Here is a 23,050-nt window from a genome sequence, read left to right as displayed (position 1 = left end):
TGTGTGGGGGTGTGGAGAAGAAGTTGTATATAGATCCACCCAAATTGCTAGGCACTGATGGCTCACACCTATAATCCTACCTACTCAGGAGGCTGAAATATTGAAGAAGACAGCTCAAAGCCAGCTTAGGCAGAAAAGTCTGCAAGATTCCATCTCCAAATTACCCAGTAAAATCACTGACTGGAGGCATGTATGGGTCACATGGTAGAGAAATCGAGCAAGTTAGCTGAAGAAAGCTGAGGCTCTGAGTTCAAATCCTGATACTGGCAAAAATAATAGGCTTAAAATAACTAGCACAAAAGAAATGATAAAATGTGTTCTATATGCTGAGGTTACCCTGGGGGCTTTCCCCACATCTCCTAGAGAGATTCCAATCATCCACAGATCTCAAATGAAGAAGAGCAATACCATTTTTCCTAGGCTTTATTTTGTGCTTGAGTGATAGTCTCTTCCTAGTAAATACTTTTCAAAAGTAGGACAAATGAATACAATGGAAACTAAATAAATACCATGGTGGTTAGTCTCTAAGCACATAAAAGGTATTATAGGGATAGTGGCCCTGTTCCATTCCCTAGATGTCTGCTAAAGGGTTCCAATGGAAAGAGAAAGGGAGGGGAAGGAAGCATTTAGATATGAGGAGTATGCAAATAGCAAGGAGACTGGTTTTAATGTTTTGCTTTTCATCTTTCCCCTGGGTCAGGTGTCAGGGACCTGTCAGGGCCTCCTGTGGCAACTCTAAAGTTCACTGTGACCACAGGAATACTCAGGAAAGAAGTTCATCTTCACAGCTAGTGCTGGTGTTTAAATGACAGGTCCTCTTCTACCATGTGTGAAGCTCACTTCATGGCAGATTGGTTTTCTTTTCTATTCTTTTCTTTTACAGGGGGTTGAACTCAGCCTCACGCTCTCACTTGGCTTTTTCGCTTAAATCTAATGCTCAAATCCTCTACCACTTGACCAACTTCTAGCATTTTGCTGGCTAGTTGGAGATAAGAGTCTTACAGACTTTTTTGCCAGACTAGCTTTGAACCATGATGCTTAGATCTCAGCCTCCTGAGTTTCTAGGATTACAGGCATGAGCCACCAGTGCCAGGTTCTTCCCATGGATATTCTTATTGTCAACCCTATCTGTGTCACTACAGTAAGTTGATTAGCATCCACTCCCCGCCCCCTTCATGTTTGCTCACAGTGGGAAATTATCTGGAAATAGATGTTTGCATATGTAATTAAGTTAAAGATCCCCAGGTAAGATCATTGTGGATTGAGGGTAGCCTTTAAGTGGAATGACAGGCTCCTTTGTGAGAGAAAGCCAGGGTGATTTGAGTGCCAAAAAACACAGAAAAGAAAGCAAATGAAGATAGAGATGGGGTTAAGGTAGGTTGACAGCCAAAAGTCACCAGATAATAGAAGGGGCAAGAAGGACTCTCCTCAGGGCACTTAGAAGATGTCCAGGGTGGCCAACTCCTTGAATCTAGACATCCAGCATTTGAAAATATGACAGAGTAAATATCTGATGTGTTCAGCCATTAAGCTTATGGTTATGTGTTTCAGAAATTCTAGGAAATGAAAAGTTACTTCTAGGTATAGTTTTTCAGAAATGTTGCATCTTGTCTCAATTACAAGTAGTTATTTAAACTGAGCAGAAACTGTTTTGGAGAGACTTGTACATTTTCTGGAATACCAGAAAATAACTTGAACCCAGAGTTCTTCATCTACCAGTATTTTAGCCCTTGAGTGTCCCACTTATAAAAAGGGAATATATAAGTTGCCTGTGAGACAGAATGATGGCAAAGATGCCACATCTCGATCTCTACACCCCAGGAATACATCACTTCCCATTAGAAAAGGGACTTTGCCTGTGGGACAAACACTTCAGATGGGCAATTACCTGGAAGTATCTGGTTGTCCTAGTTGAACTAAATGAGTTCTTTAAAACTGAAAATCTCCTCTGGTAGAATCCAAGAGATCTGGCTGTAGAATAATGGTCAGACAGATGTGACACTGTTGATTGTGATCATGGAGGAAGGGACCATGTATGAACCAAGGAACACGGGCAGGTTATAGAAGGTGAAAAGGCCAGGGACTAGATTCTTCCCGCCAAGAGTCTCTAGAAGGAACACAGCTCTGCCAACACCTTGAGTTTAGCTCAGCATTGGTCTCTGACCTATAGAAATAGAAGGTAAGCAATTTGTATTGCTTAAAACCACTGAATTCATTGTGGTTTATGACAACATCAATAGACAATGTCGTAGATTTTTTGACAAGTCAATGAGGTACAAATGAGTAAACCTGGTATGAATGTAAAAGCTCTTTCTCAAGTGTATAATTCATGTCAGATACTTGGTTAGCTCATTTCCTATTCCCCTACAGGAATTTTAACTTATTAATTTAGACAAACCAGGAGAAGCCAGGCTGATTGGTGCCCTTAGTCCTTTCCCTTGGGACTTGATTTCCCATTATGCACTAGGCATGGAGAAGAAAATGGTGATATGGAAGCAGAACCCCTGCTGGTGTGAGCTTTGTGGTTGGGGAAGCAGGCAGAGGCTTTCCCTCACATATAATCTCAGGATAACAAGTGATGGGAGGAGAGGAATGAGTTTCTCCACCCTCATTCCCATTACATTTGAATGTAGGTGGAGCCAGGGAGTCCAGAGGTTGGGTTTGAGATGACCCTGAAGGAGCAATGGAGTTGTACTTCACAGCAAGGGCAGTGTGGGCAAAAGCTCTGTTTTCTCCAGTAATACTTGGGCATTGGCAATGAGTTGTGAGCAAGGGGTTGACCTGATCGATCAGCTTTATATTTTGAAAGGAATTGGTTCTCCACGCATCACAGTGGGTGTGGGAACCAGGTAGCTTAGCCCATATTCTTAAGGTTGGGTGTCTAAGGTGGGATTGGGGGCCACCAGCCTAAACAGGAGCCCCTAGAGGACTTGCTATTTGCGAAGATGAATCTCCTAGGGTTACAGCAAGCGTTTCCCATTCTCCTCAAGTGGTTGTGGACAGAAGCTGATCTTATCCGCGTGAGAACATACACCCTGACTTAGAGTTCACAGAATTTTTCTTCATGAAGTTATTTCCTTTCTCATACTGTTAAAAAATGAAGCAGACAAAGCCAGTAAAGAGACCCATGTTCAAAGACATTGGAAGATCTGCCGTCAAGTTACCGACTGTAAAGTCCTTGTTTTGCTTATGTATTTTGGTCTAAATTCTCCATCGCAAGATGAAATGTTTAGAACAGAATTTCTCACCCTCCCCAGGCCTTCTTCAGAAAACTCTGCTGGGAAATCAAGGCTAGCATGCTGACATTCATCCAGCACTTTTTGGCTGAGTTTGTTATAAACATTCACACCTGAAACCAGCATTCCTGCAGCGTGAATGGAAGAACAGTATTTCTCCTGTCACTGCTGGATATTAAGTAGGGCTTCTGCAGAGTTGTTTAGTGAACAAGCTCTTCCATGCGGTCTACACAATAACATAAAAGCAGCAGCTAGGCAGAGATGGGCTGTGCAAGTTCAAGGGTAGCTCGACATTATTTCTGTGATAAAGAAAAAAGGCACACAATTTTCCATCAAGTGACAACCCTGTCTGGGGCTTCTTTCTACTAACTCACCAACTTACTGCTTGGGACTGGGTGTGGGACTCATGCCTGTAATCCCAGCTCCTGGGAGGTAGAGGAAGGAGGAGGATCATTCAAGACTGGTATTTGCAGCAACGTTTATGAATTTATGAGACCCCTTCTCAGTCCATAACTGGATAGAGTACTGTGTGCCTAACCCTGCGAGCTATATGGCAGGCCAAGACTGGGAGGATCGAATTTCCTGGCAGAAAAATCCTCACGCAAATTCCATCCTCATATAAACTCCATCTAAACAGAGAGAAGACGGACATAGTGGCTCGCATCTGTCACCCCAGCAGCCATGGGACATCTAAAGCATTCCTGGATGGGAAGCAGGACCCTATCCTAAAAACAGCCATTGAAAAACAGGTCTGGACGGGCTGGGGATATAGCCTAGTGGCAAGAGTGCCTGCCTCGGATACACGAGGCCCTAGGTTCGATTCCCCAGCACCACATATACAGAAAACAGCCAGAAGCGGCGCTGTGGCTCAAGTGGCAGAGTGCTAGCCTTGAGCGGGAAGAAGCCAGGGACAGTGCTCAGGCCCGGAGTCCAAGGCCCAGGACTGGCCAAAAAAAAAAAAAAAGAAAAAAGAAAAACAGGTCTGGAGGCATGGTTCAGTAGTAGAGCACCAGCCTAAGCAAGTAGAAGGCCTTGAGTTCAAAGCCAAGATGGAGAATTACAGGGTTGCAAAGAAGATGGCCAGTGAGTTCCAGAGTGAACAGCCTCCTCTGCCCTGGGGAAAGGAGCAGCAGCAGGGGAGGCCCCTGCCTCTACGTGGGCCCCTCTGTGTGGTCAGCCCTCCATCCAAAGGCCCTCGGTGGAAAGAGGATGTGGAGGGGACGGAGCAGGACTGAGCGCTGCTGGGAAGATGGCTGCCTCCGCTAACTGAGGGTTGAGCCCCTGCGTTTCTCTGTTTAGGTGATTTGCAGTCTGGGAACTCATCGCTCAGGAGACAGGCTGTCCTTGCCCCTGAAGGCGACCTTGAATAAATCAGCGTCTGCTCACTCTTAGATGTTATCTCCAGAGGATTATTCGGTTCGTTTTTTTACAGAACTGGCCTTCAGAGTTGGCCACTCGGCTAAACAAGAGATTAGACAAGTTCAAACACAAACATCTGGCATGCAAAGCATTACAATCAATTCTACTTTGCAGGCAACAGATTAAAAAGCCTGCAATGCGAGTCTCCTTGTACCCATCTTTGGTCCCACCCCAGCACACACACACACACACACACACACACACACACACACACATTCCCCACTTCCTCAAATCACTGACAGTTATTTTCAGTGGCACTAGGGTTTGAACTCAGGCCCTTCCACTTGCTAGGCCCCTGGGACCATGGTTCCCAATTTTTTCATACTTGTAAAAATTTTCCAGGTTTTGCACTGGCTTGTCTTCAGACAATGGTCCTCATACCTTGGGTTGTCTCTGTATCTCAGCTTACAGTTAAGCACCATCATGCTTGGTCTATTGGCTGAGATAGAGTTTTTGCTAGCTTTTTGTCTAGATAGTCTTCAAATTGCAAACCTCTTAATCTTGCCTCTCAAAAGCTGGGATTACAGGTATGAGCCACTGCACCTGGCCTCGGATGCTTGCTTTTAAAATCCGCCATTTCTCTGTAACAATTAATAATCATGAAACACTCTTCTTTAAACATATATATTTTTATTGTAAACAGAATGCTGCAAACCATGGCGGTTTTCAGTTTTGTTCTTAAAGTGTTGTTCTCACCCACAGCCATACGTTCTCATTAGTACATAGCAATTAGAGAGCTATCTGTACAATGACTTTAAGGTGCAATGAAAGGCCAGGTACCATAATCCTAGCTAATTAGGGGCTGATATATGGAGGATTGTTGTTCAAGGCCAGCTTGGGGCAATCGTTAGTAAAAGTCCATCTCAACAAGTGGGATGTGCATGGTAGTGCCTATCTATAATCTTAGCAGCTACAAAGAGGAGGTCATAGATAGCTCAAGCCCATCCTTGGGATATAATGGAATACCCTTCCTAAATAACCAAATAATTTATAACCAAAGCAGTAAAAGGGGCCTGGGGGCATGGTTCATGCAGTAAAGCTCCTACCTAGCAAATGCAAAGCCCTAAAAATAGAAAAAAAATAAAGGAATAAAAACCCGCTTTCTTTCTCTTCTTTCCCACCTCCCTTCTAAAGCAAAAGCTGTATAGGCAGAAACCGTTGGTTTCCCCAAGCTGAGTAATTGTTTGCTTTTATAATGAACTGACCTGCAAGCGAGTATCTCCTGTCAGTCCACGTCAGACAGAAACAACGATGTGGAATTGTTTGGGGCCTCTCAACTTTGCTTCTGGCAACTGAAGAGAGCAGGGTTTTGTGTAGCTTGGGCTCCTGTCAGGTGGAAGAGACTGTTGTAAAGCCAGGCTGAGCCCTGAAGCTGGGCGAGGAGCAGGGCTGGGAATCCTGCATCCCGTAACAGAGCAGTTTGGAGCCTGGCTTAGCGGATCCACGGCGGTGCTGCCCGGCTCCTGTTGCGGACACTCTCCAGGTCGTAAAGGAGTTGGGTGAATTGACAAGCAGCCTTGCTGTAAACAGCACAAGAAAATCCATTTGTGAGGTGTGTGTGTGTGTGTGTGTGTGTGTGTGTGTGTGCGTGTGCACTGGTACTAGGGCTTGAACTCCAGGCCAGGGCACTTTCCTATAGCTTTTTTTGCTTCAAGCTGGTGCTCTACCACTTGGAGATCAAAATCTCACAGACTTTTCTTCTGCCATCTGGCTTTGAACTCAGATCTCAGCCCTCTGAGTAGTTAGGATTACAGGCGTGAGCCACTGAAACCTCCCTTGTTCTCATCCTTCGTGTAAAACAATTCCTTTCCTTCTCGTGCTTGTCTTTCTCATCATGCATGACAGTGCAAGGCTGGCCTTCGAAGCTCTCATATCGGAAATCCTTTGCCGTAGCAGCCATTCCCCTCTCCACACGGTGCATTGTTTTCTGCTCGGTCTGCTGGTTGCATACTGCTTTATGCGGGGCTGCCAGGGACCGAGTGCAATAGATGCAAACTATTGTTCACCCACGACAACTCCATGTCCCCAGTGTTCAGAATAAACTCAGATGCTACATAGATGAAATGTTATTTACCACTGTGCCTTTGAATTGCACATCATGGTACAATCTGCCCGACTGTTAGGCTGGAGGATCCAGTAGTCTCTGGGTATAGATTTTGCTGAGAACAACATTAGAAAAATAGGGGAAAAGATTTCCTTAGGCTTCCATCATCCTGATTCATGTTTCAGTAAAACCATGGACCATATTTTCAGTAATAAAATTTATAGTCCTGTTTTTCATCTTCTTAGCCCCGTTGGTTATAGAAACATCTCTCTCTCTCTCTCTCTCTCTCCTCATTATCCTCTGTAACTTTTTTGTTTTAGAGGAAAAAGCTAAATCCTGAACATTTTAGTCATTTGGGGGGAAATTTCCTCTTAACTAAAATGGTTGGAAAGGTGATGCTCTGATTATTTCAGTTATCTGGGTAATGAAATGAGTGAGTTATATAGACCGTTAGTTTTCAGAGAACTTGAATCTTTCTTGATCAATACTAAAACTAGATCACATATCGTTTTTAATGGTTAAGAAAGCACTTTAAGCTGGGTACTGGTGGCTCGTGCCTGTAATCCTACGTGCTCAGGAGGCTGAGTTCTGAGGATTGCAGATCAAAGCCAGCTAGAACAGGAAAGTCTGTGAAACCTTATCTCCAATTTGCCACCAGAAAACCAGAAGTGGCCCTGTGGCTCAAAGTGATAGAGCACTAGTCTTGAGTGAAAAAGCTCAGGGACAGCTCCCAGGTCCTGAGTTCAAGCCCTGCAACTGACAAAAAGAAAAAAGGTTTTGTGAGTTGCATTGTGAGTGCATTCATTCACCTATTAGTTGTGAGTCCTAAGAATCAAGAGTCCTATTCTGTCTGCTGGGAGGCAGTGTATCTAGATGGTGGAGAGCTAGGCTGGTGTGTTATTTGCTCTTGTGAAAGTTATTCTAATCATCATTCTATTAAGCAATATCATGTGTTTAAGAGATATAGTGAAAGGTACTTTCTTTATAAACTCTTAGTTACATATTAACTCATGATTTTCTTCTTTCCCACAAAAATTCCTGCTAATAATGTTGTGTCTATTGGAGATAACCACTGGCCGGCTTAGTTGAAATGAAAGGCACTTTGGTATTTGTATGCTTGCATAACTGTCCTTTTGAGCAAAATGAAGATTGCATTAAAAGCCTTAATGAACATTTTTATAAAACCTGTTTTAAAAAGTGAATGTCATCAGAATGGGCCTTCTTTTGTGACACTCACTCTCTGGGGGGTAAATTCATGAGCAGCCATGGGCTGTTGGTCATGCCTAGGGCATCTATTCCTAACCCAGTCACTTCTGTAGAGGAGTTGTGACACCTCTGTGCTGAGCAGTGTGTGTGTGTGTGTGTGTGTGTGTGTGTGTGAATACACTGTTGTTTGGCTGGTCTCAGTGGAATACACACCCAGATCTCATCATTCTTACTTGCTGTCTCCAAGAGGCCCCCTAGCTCCTAATATTAGCTTTCGATTTCTCTCTTTATTAGGAATGGGTTGCACAAAAAGATTCAGGACAGTGTTTTGCCTTAACTGTGCCACAGCTTGTTTTTCTTTTGAATTAGCATACATAACTACTGCAGGCAAATTCCATGGTGATAGTTCCATACATGCATACAGTGTGCTTTCAGAAAGTTCACCACCTCCATTATATTTCTTCCCCATCTTTGGCCCCCTCTTCGGAACACTGTTTGGTGGGTTTCATAGATCTGCAGTGGCTGCAGAAGTTTGTGCAAGGTTGCAGGTGGGAGATGATGGCTGAGAACCGACATTTGTTCTCTCTGGGAAGCGCCCAGGAAGAAGTGATCTCAAGCCAAGACTGGAGTCTCCCGCCAACTAGTAGGCAAGCCTACCTCTCCAGTCACTGGGTAATACCTGCTCTGACAACTGATATGACAGTCAAAGGACGCAGTAGTCTCAAAAGTGCTTCTCAACTCAGGAAACAACAAATGCTGGAGGGGCTGTGGGGAAAGAGGAACCCTTCTCCATTGTTGGTGGGAGTGCAAATTAGTACAACCACTTTGGAGAACAGTATGGAGGTTTCTCAAAAAGCTCAATATAGACCTACCCTATGACCCAGCCATACCACTCCTAGGCATCTATCCTAAACAGCAAAATCCAAGATATCAAAAAGGCATTTGTACTACCATGTTTATCGCGGCACAATTCACAATAGCTAAAATATGGAAACAACCCAGATGCCCCTCCACAGACGAATGGATCCAAAAAATATGGTACTTATACACAATGGAATACTACATAGCGATTAGGAATGGTGAAATATTGTTATTTGCAGGGAAATGGTCGGAACTCGAACAAATAATGTTGAGTGAGACAAGCCTAGAACACAGAAAACAAAGGGGCATGATCTCCCTGATATATGACTGTTAACAAAGGGAGACGGAGAGACAGTAGAGACCAAGTCTGTGAATACTGTATATGTTCTTGATACATTGTATATTGCATATATGTCAACCTGACCTAGACAAGGGATAGAAAAACAGGTTGTAAGATATCATAAGAAATGTACACACTGCCCTACTATGTAACTGCACCCTCTTTGCACAACACCTTGTAAAAAAATTTATGTCCAATTAATAAAAAAAAAAAAAAAAAAAAAAAAAAAGTGCTTCTCAGGGGCTGGGGATATAGCCTAGTGGCAAGAGTGCCTGCCTCGGATACACGAGGCCCTAGGTTCGATTCCCCAGCACCACATATACAGAAAACGGCCAGAAGCGGTGCTGTGGCTCAAGTGGCAGAGTGCTAGCCTTGAGCGGGAAGAAGCCAGGGACAGTGCTCAGGCCCTGAGTCCAAGGCCCAGGACTGGCCAAAAAAAAAAGTGCTTTTCAAGCCAATCGAGCCCCGCCAGAGAGGGCAGCCCTCCGCCCTTGCTTCTGTGTGGTGATGACTCAAGAGAAGATTTGTCACGTACAGAGAGGGCGCGGCACCCTCTCCGGGAAGCCCCTCCATCCTTCCTCTGGGAATACTTACATCAGCAAATTTCTCTGTCTCTCTTTCTGGGACTAGCATCATCACCATCACTTTGGAGCAGATTAGTCTGGGATCATTTTTGTTGTTGTTTTTTTGTTGGTACTGGGGCTTGATCTCAGAGTCTGGCACTGTTCCTGAGCCTCTCTGTGCTCAAGGCTAGTGCACTACCACTTGAGCCACAGTGCCACCCCCGGCTTTTTCTAAGTGGTTTATTGGAGATAAGAGTCTCATGGATTTTTCTACCTAGGCTGGCTTTGAACTGTGATTCTCAGATTTCAGCCTCCTGAGTAGCTAGGATTACAGAAGTGAGGCACTGGCACCCAGCTGGCTGTTTTGGGTGGGTTTTTTTTTGGGGGGGGGATGTTGTTTTAATAATGGAAACTGCTTTTGGATGACATTATTTTAAATATATTGACTGACAATTCTATTTGATAAAGTTCCTGGATCTTTAGCTTATCTAAGTAAATTCAAACGAACCTACATTAAACAGGTCTTAAATTCTTCATATTATTGCAACATTTTGGGATAATGGTAAATCTTGATTCACCTTAACAAGCAGATTTTTGTGTGTGTGGGGGGGGTTCATAAATGTAAATCTTCGGGTGCGTAAATAGTGTAGGATTTACACTCTGCCTTAAACATAGTAAAGTATTTGGGTAGAAGTATTCAGCTCTGGGGTGGTTGTTAAGCAAATCAATTTTATCCTAAAATACTTCTACTCAAGAACCAACTTGTGAACTTTGCTTCTGAAAACAGTCTAAAATGTGAAAGAGAGAGGAAGTCTGTCGCCTCCCGCCCTGCAGTCATTTGCTTCAATTCACACTGTCTGACACCTTGACTGGGCTTAGCTGTGGGTTGTTTGGGGAATATTAATACCTCATCACATCTGGTAAGTGCTAAAGCCCTGTCTATCCTCACAGTGCATGTAAGGACAAGGTATATATAGTGATAATAGGAAGAAAGTTAAGATGATTCATATAGAGCAGGTGGTAAGAAAGTGTGTGTGTGTGTGTGTGTGTGTGTGTGTGTGTTGGAGATTCATAGTCCTCCCCACCCCCAAGCAGAGTAAGTCATGTAGGTTTAGTGTTTTTTCTCTCCATGCAGATGGCATTCACTAGCAAGAGATGGGATGAGGGTATATTTGGCAAAATAGACAAGACTTTTCAGTATAAGGTCACTGTGTTAGATGTCTGCTAGCCTAATGCTAATTCAGGAAGTGGGATCCTTTGAGAGCGCAAAGGCAGAGCACAGTGAAATGCAACTGACAAAGTCCTGGCTCAGGAATCTCTTCTTAGAAGGGTGGACTAGACAGTCCATCACTATAACAAAACTCTGAAATCCTCAACATCTAGATAAAGAAGGCTTGTTTTGACTCATAGCTTTAGAGATGTTGATCCAAGATCAGCTGACCTGGTTGTTTGGGGCTGATGAGGCTTCTCACCACAGCAAGAGCGCATGGTAGAACAGAACCACCTCCTGGACAGGAAACTGAAGAGGCAAAGAAGGGGCCATTGTCCTATGATCTGTCTTGAGGGCTCACCCCAATGACCAAAAGAACCCCGCTAGGCCTCGCCTTTTAAAACTTAACACCACTGAAAAGGCTATTCCTTGAGTACCTGGGCCTTTAGGCTACATTCTAAATCCAAACTACAGAGCTAGTCTCAGATCCTCTGACTGCCAGAGTATAGCTAGAATGTCTGGAGCATTGGCTATGACACTTAAGGAGCTATCAGAGGATGGTAGTTACCTGACACCCAGTTTTCAACATACAAGAAACTGATCCTGGGATTTGGTTTTTTTTTTGTTGTTGTTGTTGTTGTTTTGAAGCAAAATAGTGCCTCACTTTGTAGATCTTAGATCAATGAAGAAAGAACTCTTTTCCTGAGGTGTGGTATGACTGAGTAGCCAGGCTGTTTTCCAACTTAACGTCTTCCTGTCCAAGCCTCCCAAATGCTGGGGTTGTAGCAACATATGCTTCATCTTGGACCCGTGACCAAACAGACTTGCACAAACCCTGCTAGAGCAGTTCACAAGTGAAAGAATGTACTGTTCCATTTTAGATACAGCGCAGCTAAGTGTCCTTTAATCATAGTAGAATGAAAATACAATGAAAGAGAATGTGGTTAAGCAGTGACAGGGAAACAGATCTCTATTACTGAGCCGGGTAATAAGCTTAAGAAGTCATCTAACCCGATTCTCATTTTCCTATCACTGCATTGTCAACTTGGTGGGGGCGGGGGGGAAGCATAAACAATGACATTAACTAGCAATAGCTCCTTTGAGGCTCAGTTTCCTCATCTGAAAATGGAGGATCCTATTCCCCATCCATCAGGGGCAATATGTGAAGTTAAAAACAGTAGTAACATAGTAGCTCACTCATACCAGTGGCTGGTAAACATTAGTAGAATTAGTGTTCATTAAACCTCCTCTCCCTCCTGTATGATGGGTAAACCTTCTTGACAGAAAGCTTGAAACACGCCAGGCTACTGTGGCCAGTTTGGTCAGCTAAGGCAACTGAAGTCTTAAAAACTATATTGTAACAGTTAAAGTACAGTAGGAGTTCATTTTTCTCTTATAACAGTCCAGGATGGATGTCCTGGCTCAAGAGGATCCAGCGCCACATAGTGGATTCACCACTAAAGCAGCCTTTCTAGCTTGCAGGGGCGGAGGTAGCCTAGAGGAGAGCATGGTACCAGAGGAGTGCCAGACCTCCCCTACATTCCATTGAAATAAGTTACCTCCTGAGAAATCCACCTGGAGCAGTGGAAACAAATACTGGGTGACCGGGGCAGGGAGGGAGGACGTGTGTACCCAGCTTGGGAAAGTGGGCAGATATTCAAGCTCCAACTAGTGCTCTCGCAGGCATGTCCCTCTAGTCCTAGAAGGGAACAAGACCCTATGCAGGTACATGCTAGAGACGGAGACATTTCTGTTGTCTGAGCTAAAGTACATGTTGTAGAGAAGAGTCAAGAAGAGGATTTTCCAGAAGAAAATTTAAATTAAGAAGTAATATTAATGTTTGAAAGTCATATAAGGCTCCCAGGGCCAGACAGAAACAAGACACCCAAGTAGTCAGCTCCCGGCTTTTGCACAGGAATTCATTCCTATACCCTACTGAATCAGGGAGCTAAAGGCGTCATTCACGTACCTGCTGCTAGCCTTGATTGGCCCCAGGGAGAGGAGCTTTGGCGGTGGGGGTTGGGCAGTATTAGCGAACAGGGAAGCCAAGGAAGTATCGGCAGATTGGCTGCTGAAACTGCATGCCAGCTCTAAGCGCTATTAAAAAAATGTGTTTCATTTAATTTTTAGTCACCCACCAGTTCTTCAAGAAATATTCAACAAATGTTGGCAGATTCTATCAATCGTAGGAAGGCATATGGATTTCATCAGGTAAAAAAAAAAAAAGACTTCACGTGTTGTCCCCAGGGGTCTGAATGTATAGCTGGTTCCACTAATGTTTCACAAATTAGTCAATTAGTCTCTTGCAGAATTGAAATTAGGCAGCAGAATGTGAAGTCTGTCTTGAAAGCTGCAAACACAGCTATTCATCTTGCCCCATTTATCTCGGGTTGGCAATGTCTTGGATGCCATGCAAAGAGCAGCTGCCAAGACGCATCTGATGACTTGTCACTGAAGAGCCTAGGCACAGGCGACATCCTGAGGGGTGGCACACACAGAGAAAAGAGGGATGTCAAAGAGCAATCCTTGACACCCTACCCTGGGTAACCATCGTGAATTCTGATGTTGCTCGTGTGGGTTTCTGTGAGTCTGGCCCTTGGAGATAAGCTACCTCTTAGGACATCCATGCCCAAAGAGACAAGACTCCTAGAGGCCTGCCATTGCTCTCCTGCCCATCCAGATGTGACATGGTCCCGCAGGCCTAGCCTGCCTTCTACAGTATGCAGGAAGCATGCTAAGAACCATCATGATAGCACTCACGGTCTGACTGTCAAATTGTACGTTCCTCAAAATGAATGAGACAAAGACTGGTATTTAGAAAGTACATCAGGAGGGCTGGGAATATGGCCTAGTGGCAAGAGTGCTTGCCTCCTACACATGAAGCTCTTGGTTCGATTCCCCAGCACCACATATAATATGGAAAACGGCCAAAAGGGGCGCTGTGGCTCAGGTGGCAGAGTGCTAGCCTTGAGCGGGAAGAAGCCAGGGACAGTGCTCAGGCCCTGAGTCCAAGGCCCACGACTGGCCAAAAAAAAAAAAAGAAAGTGCATCAGGAAAGAATGACCCACACAAAGAAGTCTGACAAAGCAGGGCAAGAACTGAACCTGTAAAAAGATGTCTCCAACATGGTCCCAGGCCTGAGGCAGGGCAGAGGAGGCTGCCCAGAGATTCATGTGGTCTGCAAGATGGAGTCCCTCACTCCTTTGTGGAGAAACCCACGGGCTGGGACAGCTCACAACTTTGAGACTTCAAGAAACCATACATGCTGAATTTTTGGAATTCTAGTTTACATATGTATAGTGATGGTGTAATGTGGTATGCCCTCCTTTCACATCTACAGATCCAACCAATCGTTGGTTGAAAATATTTGGAGGAGAATTGTATCTATATTGGCCATGAACCACCTTTTTGGTTATTTTTCTCTAAATGATATTGTACAATAGCTATTTAGATAGCATTGATATTGAATTAGGCATTACATGATTTAAAGTATGTAAGAGCAGGTTCCGGTTCTATTGAAAGACTTATTCTATTTTATATAATGTAATTATAGCATATTGGCAGGGGCTTCTGGGTACTGAGGGACGATGTATACATGCTTGCTTTTAAAACAAGAGCAATGAAGGACTTAAAGGAAGTTTTCAGCTATGAGTCAAAACAAGCCTTCTTTATCTAGATGTTGAGGATCTCAGAGTTTTGTTATAGTGATGGACTGTCTAGTCCACCCTTCCAAGAAGAGATTTCTGAGCCAGGACTTTGTCAGTTGCATTTCACTCTGCTCTGCCTTTGAGCTCTCAAAGGATCCCACCTGAATTAGCATTAGGCTAGCAGACATCTAACACAGTGACCTTATACTGAAAAGTCTTGTCTATTTTGCCAAATATACTCCCATCCCATCTCTTGCCAGAGGATGCCATCTGCATTCACTGAGAGAAAAGACATTAAACCTACATGACTTACTCTGCCTTGAGGGACTAGGAGGTGCAGCTGAAAACATATTATATTAAGTAATATAGAATAATCCATGTATTCATTCAACAATCATTTGTAGCAAAATAATTTCATAGCAAGGAAGTCTCAAAGTCTCAATCATTCAGGAAAAGAGAGGGAAAGAGAAAAAGAGAGGACAGAAGGAAGGAAGGAAGGAAGGAAGGAAGGAAGGAGGGAGGGAGGGAGGGAGGGAGGAAGGGAGGGAGGAAGGAAGGAAAGAAGGAAGGAAGGAAGGAAGGAAGGAAGGAAGGAAGGAAGGAAGGAAGGAAGGAAGGAAGGAAGGAAGGAAGGAAGCCAGTGGCAATAAAGAAGGACATAGGGCTGGTCTTTCAGTCTGTTTATTACTTAGCTATCAAGGCTTGTGTTAGTTCACCAGGTTGTACATTCAGTTTGCTTAGGAACTCTTAGAAGGTCATGTCCACATAAACACAGTACTCTTTGCATCTAGGTGATTTGGTTTTTCTCTTTAGCTTAAAATGAGTTCCCTTGATTCTACTCAATGCAATGTACTTAAAAATGATGAAGATAGTAAATATGTTCCATTTATTTTTAAACCACAATTTTAAAAAAAGAACCTAAATCTATGTGTGTGTTAGACCTGAGGCTTGAACTAAGGGCCTGAACACTGTCCCTGAGCTCTTTTTGTTCAAGGCTAGTACTCTACCACTTGAGCCACAGCTCCACTTCCGACTTTTTGCAAGTTCATGGGAGGTAAGAGTCTCGTGGTTTTCCCTGCCCAGGCTGGCTTCGAACCATGATCCTCAGATCTCAGCCTCTTGTGTAGCTAGGATTACAATCAAGACAGCACCCAGCCCCAATTCCCTTTTCAAAAGAGCAGTCACATCTATTGTTTTGCATTTTCCCTGCTGAATGGAAGTTGTAAATCTTTTTTTTTTTAAATTTTTTTTCCCTTAAGCAACAACATTCCTTTGTGACCCACTGAAGTCCATGCGTGATAGTTTTAGACCTTGGTTTGCAGCCCTGTACAGCCACCACTGCTTCCCCGCGGACTCTGTCACCCCGTTAAGTAGTGTTTACACTGGCTTGAAGCAGTGTGCTCACTTCGGGAAGGCTATTTAGGGCGGCTAAGTGCTAGTCTGGGTCAGAGAGCTGTTTACTGAGGCCTTACGCATGTATGCACTCTGCTCAGCACCTTGAAATGTAACTCCGGCCATAACCCTACAAAACATCATTAACCCCTCCACACTTTACTTATGGAGAGGCTCAGGGACCAGCCCTAGAGTTCCAGAGCTGGGCAGCCGTGGGCTTCAGGTATGGCTCCTCTAGTGGGCCAGAGCAACTCACACGATACATGTATGAAAACAGCACAAGGAAGCCCCACTGAACAGAGTCATCAAAAACCAAACCAACCGAAAGAAGTCAGGCTAGTTTCACACCCTCGTCCTTCCAGAAAACTGTCGAATCCATCACCAGCGCTTCTCTCTCTCTCTCTCTCTCTCTCTCTCTCTCTCTCTCTCTCTCTCTCACAGAAGAAAGAACCTTTGAAGAAAAAACCAGATGAAGAAAATAAGCAAGTAGAGGAAGAGAAAACCAAGCAGATTTATAAGAACTGGAAAGAAGATTCTGAGTGGCAGGCATCTTGTGAGTATCCAGAGGCATTGGTCCCTCCTTCCGGTCTGCCAGCTTTCAGTTCAGCTGATAATCCATCTAGAAAGCACTTGCGCGTGTCTAGAGAGGTGATATAACACTAAATGCGCTATGCCAACTGTTAGTTTGGGTCCAAGTGCTTTTGAATAGCAGAATTCTCCCCAGTTTATCTTTGTACCATCAAAATGGTGACCCCCTTTACATTGTGAAATATTGTGGATGTAACTGAGACATGTGCTTTGGGATAGTGTCCAAGGACTTCAGAATATATCTCTTTGGCTTGGGGAAGAAAAGCAAGTTAGTATAAAAATAATCACTGTTTTTAGAAAGTAAGTTATGAAGGAAAAAAGCTGGAAGAGTATTAACCTGTCAACATTAGTTTTCTTAGAGAGGTAAGATGTAAGACTATTTGTGTTTTATATGCTGTTTTGTTCCCCCACCCCATAAATTTTCACCAGTGCTTCTCCCTTCTCTTTCCTTTTCTTTCTTTCCTTCCTTCTTCCTTCCTTCCTTCCTTCCTTTCTTTCTTCCTTCCTTCCTTCCTTTCTTCCTTCCTTCCTTCCTTCCTTCCTTCCTTCCTTCCTTTCTTTCTTTCTTTCTTTCTTCTTCCTTCCTTCCTTCCTTCCTTTCTTCCTTCCTTCCTTCCTTCCTTCCTTCCTTTCTTTCTCTCTCTCTCTCTTTCTTTCTTTCTTTCTTTCTTTCTTTCTTCCTTCCTTCCTTCCTTCCTTCCTTCCTTCCTTCCTTCCTTCCTTTCTTTCTTTCTTTCTTTCTTCCTTCCTTTCTTTCTTTCTTTTCTTTTTTTTGTTCTGGTAGCTGGGCTTAAACTCAGGGCCTTGTGTTTTGACTCACAGATGGCACTCTACCTCTTAAGCCACATCTTCAGTTTAGTATTTTGCTGGTAAACTGTAGCTGTAGTCACAAAGAACTTTGTTTTCCACCCAGGCTGGCTTGGAGCTTTGATCCTCCAGCTCTCAGCTTTCTGAGTAGCTGGGATTACAAGCATGAGCCACATGTGGCCAGCTAATAGTTCTATTCGGAACTGATCCACTGCAGGGCTGCAGGACATGGCGATATTTGCATCCTGGTAGTAACTTTGTGATCCCTACCACCTGGAGATGATAGCATCCTTCTCCTGGCACTGAGCCCATCTCCACCCCCTTCTGAGCTAGCACTGCAGAGAGAATGCCATGGGAGAGAACAAACCATTGTCAGCCACGCCAAGTGCAGCAGGCTCAGGGAGGCTAGGATTTGGGTTGGAGAAAGGATGAAGATTCCATTAGACACAGACAAAGGCGACACTTCTAGCTTATCCCTGGAGGCAGGTTGAACAACAGCACAGGACTGGCTAAGTATTTACAGAATGTTCACAATCCAAAATTGGTCTGCAGTCCTGTTACAACAAATGCTATTAAAATGATAATTGCAGGGGAGTGAAAATATTTACAAGAACCAACCTGTAACCTTCTGTGCTAGGCATTGAAATCCTAAGACAATGAAATAATTAGGAGGTCTCTTTGAAGGCAAACATGACAGGATTTGACCAATAATGCCTGAAGTGAAAATATACTCCATGAAAATTATTCTTATATTCTGTATTCGTGTCTTTAACGTTGTAAAATAAAACACGGCAGCTGTGGGATTCTTTTACATGTACTTTTGCATGTTCTATGGTTCTTCTAGAACATGTTATAGATGACACCCTTTCATTTTTTATTTTTTTTTGATTTATCAGACCAGTTCTGATTTGATTTAGCTTCTGGAGTCTCTTTGATTAGCTTCTCAGTTTTCCCCCTGCCTTCGTCACACAGCACCTGCCTTCCTGGTCTTTACTGTTGACTCGAGGCAGACGTCCTCCTACATGTGAGCCTGGGACTGGAAGGGACGGGACTCTTACCTTTTCTTCATTGCAGGCCTCTGTGCAGATGCCACGCGCACTACTGCTGTGTGCCCTGTCTGGGGGGGAAGGGGTGTCTTTCTCACACTCTGTTGTTTCTCTAGTGCGAAAATCCAAAGCAGCCGATGAGAAGAGACGCTCCCTGGCTAAACAGGCCAGGGAAGACTACAAGAGGTTATCCCAGAGAGGAAGAAGCGGCGAGGGGCTGCAGAGCGCTCCTCAGAAGCCCAGAAGACCCCCGCTTCCACCCAAGCCCCAGTTCCTACCCCCGGCGGGGTGCCCCCAGAAACCACCGGGGTAAGAAGGCACATGCAACCCAGAGGTGCAGGTGGCCGCTTGTGCAGACGGGGTCTCCCGTCTCACCCGGCTTCTCAAGACTCCTGATCCGAGAGCTAGCTTTTGCCTTGCTGTGGAATGCCTACACTGGGTGTCATTAGTATAGCAAGGGCTCCGGGTTAGATGGCTTCTGGTGACCTGCCTCCTCCCACCCCCCACCCCCCCACCCCCCACCCCCCCACCCCCCACCCCCCCACCCCCCACCCCCCCACCTCCACCCCCCGGCCAGTGGGGTGGCAGATGCTCCCTTGTCTCTGGAAATCAAAGAATATAGGACTCTCTAAGGGCTGGCCGACGTTCACACCACATTTTAATTACTAGAGAGTTAAGGGGTTGTTTTGTTTTTCTAGTATTTTTATTTTAGTTTGAGCTCAGGGCCGCCCACTGCCTAGGCAGGTACTCTATCATTTGAGACATTCCCTCCGCTCTTCCCAGTCGTCTTTCCCAGTAACTGGGTTTACAGCGGTGGCCCATCTTACCGCTCTGTGGGAGTCCAGGTTTGATAAATAAGTAGCCCAGTTGATATTTTGGGGAGTGGGAAACACTCATTTTTATGAATGAACTCTTGCTGGTGAAGATGATACCTTTGCCTCTTAGGCTATGCCAGAATTAGGAAGAACAATGTGTTTTGGAATGTACCAGAAGAATACAGTAGTACCCTGTGTTTACTGATTATAAAATTCTTTTTCCTGATCACTGATAATAGAGCATTTTTGATATTCTATTGTCTATTATTAAGTGGTGCTGGGGATTCAAACCCAGGAATCCTGCGTGGTAGACAAGAGCTCCACCACAGGAATTTGGGAAATGGAAAACAAAAATCAGACTGCTTTGAGTCAGTAGTTACCCCCTCCAATACCAGAGCTAGAATTAAGGGTCTGGGCACCGTTCCTTGGCTTTTTCAATCAAGGCTAGCCACTTGAGCCATGCCTCCACTTCCAGCCTTTTGCTGATTAGCTGGAGATAAGAGTTTCAGGAACTTTTCTGCACATACTGGCTTTGAACCTTGATCCTCATTTAGAGCAGCTAAGATTACAGGCATGGGCCACCAGCCCCCAAATTCTTTTTTCTTTAAACAAGGATTATGACCGTAGAGGAGACGCGAAGGTGGGCCTTTCTTCTGTCATCATTTCTGCTTGCCCAGCTGAAATATTCCATTTGTACACAAAAGACTCAACACGAAGTGACCGTGTACTAAGGAGGGACCGTTAAGAGAATGATGTTTTCTTTCTGGACAACAAAACAAGATGGGTCCCAAGAGGCCTCCCACAGCTGGTCTGTGTGGTCACAGGAGCCACAGAGCCCGGGCCTAAGCTGCGTGTGGCTCCCTCCAGTTTCCCCGGAGCCTCTGTTGTTCCCACAGTGTTCCTTCAGGCATAGCGCTGTGATGGATGGCAGTGTAAGTGGCCTTTAAACACAGTGCAGCGCCCGTTGTAAGCTGTCCTCTGCTCATTTTTTCCAGATAAAGAGGAGGCAGTATGAAGTGCTTCCTGTGTGTCAGGCTGGAAGGAGGGAGGCCGGCCTGGGATCTGAAACAGCCGTGATAGAGGTCAGCCAGGAGCCAGCCCAGGACAAGACAGACACTCGCTCTGTCCTTGGTGTTTCTTTTTGCTCCATCCGTTAGCATCATTCAGAGAAAAAGAACCTAACTAACATGGAAGCTAATATGAGAAGTGATCATAACACTGCATGCATATGAGCTGTCTGCTTCTAGGGAAAGTCAAATAGTAGAGGGTATCTTTTCCAAAATGCCCGAGAGTCGCAAGGGGTCATATATCCATGTGTATGCATGCAGACACATCGTCATGAGTAGCTCATGTTAGCATATATCAAAGCATTAATTTACATTACAGGACATTCCTATGTGTGTATGTATATGCATGTGTATATGTGTATGCACCTGTACATGTGTATGCAAATGTATATGCGTGTACAAATGCATGTGCATATTTGTATTGTGTATATAAAGTTATGTGTGTATGTGTGCATGTGTGTGCATAAATGTGTGCATAAATGTGTGTCCGTAATCATCTTTCATATCCATGGGAATTGATTGCAGGACCCCCTGCAGATACCAAAAGCTGAGGATACTCAGGCCCTTGATGTAAAATGGCATAGGCCCTTTCCCCCTGTACTTTAAATCATCTCTAGATGACATGGAACACTTAATGGTAATGTTAAGTGTTGGGTAGGTAGTTATTATAGTGTATTGGTCAGGGAATAATAACAATGAAAAAGGTCTGTCTGTACATGCAATTATTGTTCTTGAATGTTTTCAGTCCTCCATCAGTTGAATGTACTGATGGAGGAAGGGAGACTATGTATGGAGTGTTATGGAGAGATAAGTAGATAGATTGCATGTATCTAGAGATACAAACATAAGTAGATAGAGTATACATGGAAAGATAGTGTGTACCAAGAGAAAGATAGTTAAGTAATAGATAAGTAGATAGTGTATAAAGAGATTAGTAGATAGATACCCTGTATCTAGAGATTTATAGAACATATTAGTAGATTGGTGATACATACGTGGTTAGTATATAAAGAGAGATATATACTCACTCTTTTTTAAGACATTGTTTCCAAAGTCATTAACTCTAACTAGACAATGTATCTCACCTCACAGAAATCAGGGAGTGACCAGGACGGCACCCACCCCTGCCCAGGCAGACATCATCCGATGGTTCAAAGAGGAGCAGCTCCCCCTCCGAGCGGGCTTCCAGAAGAGCTCAGACACGATCGCCCCCTGGTTCCACGGTGAGAGCTGAGACCTTCTCTGACAGCGGAGGAAGTGGGGCGAATCCACTGGGAAGGCAGAAAGAATAAAAGCTGCCTTTTAGCTGTGCTGCCCCCAAAGAGTCTTTCAAATGATTTCCACAAAGCTGTTTCTCAAAGGTTCCTCTATGAGCTGCCTTCCCGTGCCTGTTTAGAAGGCAGTCTGCGTCCACGGCCCCTGTGTGCACCGTGGGATCACTCTCCACCACAAACTCCTTGCCCTGGGGTGGGTGGGAAACGCGGGGTTTCCTGCTGACTCCCACAGGGGTACTCGGTCGTGACATCTTTCTTCTGCCCGTGGTGTCAGCTGGGGTTGGTGACTGTGGTAGGATGGTGGTTAGTTGGCACAAGATGGTTTTGTTAAACTAACTAACCAGTTGAGTGCACTTGACTAAGCCATTGTTCTCCTCTTTGAGTCACAGATCCCTTATCTCTTAAATGGTAGAGCTAAACTTTGAGATCTCTAATGTAACTATTCTGTGGCTTCAATCCCTTGTTTCTGGCTTTTAGTTATGGCTGCCAGGGGGCTGGTTGGATTCTGAGTAGGGAGTAATGGATAAATCATCTCTGTATTTAACCTAACAAGCTCCTCAGTCAGCCTGGCTCCTGATCACTTCTCAGTCTCTGGGATTTTGAGAAAAGGCAGTGGCTTCTTTAAGCCGTGTAAGTTGGTTTCGGTGCAGTCTGTGATTGGGGCTTGGGGCTGGAGCCCAGTGGCAGAGTGCTTGCTTGTCTGGACTATGCAGGCAATGACCAGATCACTGAGGTCGGTGCTGCGTTTCCTTCCCTGAGGATGTGGGCTATGATACTGTATGTCATAGGATTGTTTTTGAGGCAGGCTTTCATCGAGCCCCAGATGGCCTGGAAGCCACGATTCCCCAACCTCAGCCTCCCAAGGGCTGGAGTTTCCCACATGTACCACCATATTCAGGACTTGAACTCAGAGCCTTGTGCTTTTCCTCGGCTTTTTCACTCATGGTGGGCGCCCTACCACATGCGCCTCATCTTGAGTCCGGCGTTTTGCTCTAAGAGTCTCTTGAGCTTTTCTTTGCCCAGACAGACTTCAAACTGGCATCCTTCGAGCTCAGCGTCCTGATTAGCTAGGAGTACAGGTGTGAGTCAGCAGCGCCCAGCTCCTAGGGTTTGTTTAAAATGGAAATCTGTGTGCGATGAAGCGCTTCTGGTGTGGCATATCAGAACGGAGCAGCTTTGGGAGTGTTCTTAGCTTTCCCTCTATCATAATCCTAACCCTGCTGCAAAATATCATTCTCAGTTACAGCATCAGACCCGAAGAATCGTTGGAACTCCAGTATTTTTTTTTTTTTTTGATCAGTTGTGGGGACTTGACTCAGGGCCTGGGCACTGGTCCTGAGCTCTTTTGCACAGGCTAGCACTCTACCACTTTGAGCCACAGCTCCACTTGAGGTTTTCTGGTGGTTGATTGGAAATAAGAGTCTCATGGACTTTCCTACCCCATCAGGCTTTGAACTGTGACCCACAGATCTCAGACACCTGCAGAATTATAGCAGAAATAAGAGATGAATTTCAGGACAGGAGTCAAATCCCAT

General features: G+C 44.7%; 1 protein-coding gene across 6 annotated transcripts in view; it reads left to right on the top strand.

The window, feature by feature from the left end:
• The window catches only part of Sh2d4a (SH2 domain containing 4A), a 41,898-nt gene that overhangs the window by 16,475 nt on the left and 2,373 nt on the right, over window positions 1-23,050 (top strand). For 5 of the 6 annotated variants that reach the window (XM_048330368.1, XM_048330367.1, XM_048330366.1 and 2 more), the window contains exons 5-8: window positions 13,010-13,090; window positions 16,360-16,471; window positions 18,476-18,668; window positions 21,334-21,464. In XM_048330368.1, coding sequence (XP_048186325.1) covers window positions 13,010-13,090; window positions 16,360-16,471; window positions 18,476-18,668; window positions 21,334-21,464 — 517 coding nt within the window. The remainder of the gene's footprint in view (window positions 1-13,009; window positions 13,091-16,359; window positions 16,472-18,475; window positions 18,669-21,333; window positions 21,465-23,050) is intronic. The other variant, XM_048330370.1, reaches the window with a different exon arrangement.

The sequence above is a fragment of the Perognathus longimembris genome, chromosome 21 (assembly GCF_023159225.1).
Source record: "Perognathus longimembris pacificus isolate PPM17 chromosome 21, ASM2315922v1, whole genome shotgun sequence".
NCBI lineage: Eukaryota > Metazoa > Chordata > Mammalia > Rodentia > Heteromyidae > Perognathus > Perognathus longimembris.
The sequence above is the reverse complement of the archived record's forward strand: the minus strand, read 5'-3'. Positions and strand labels throughout refer to the sequence as shown.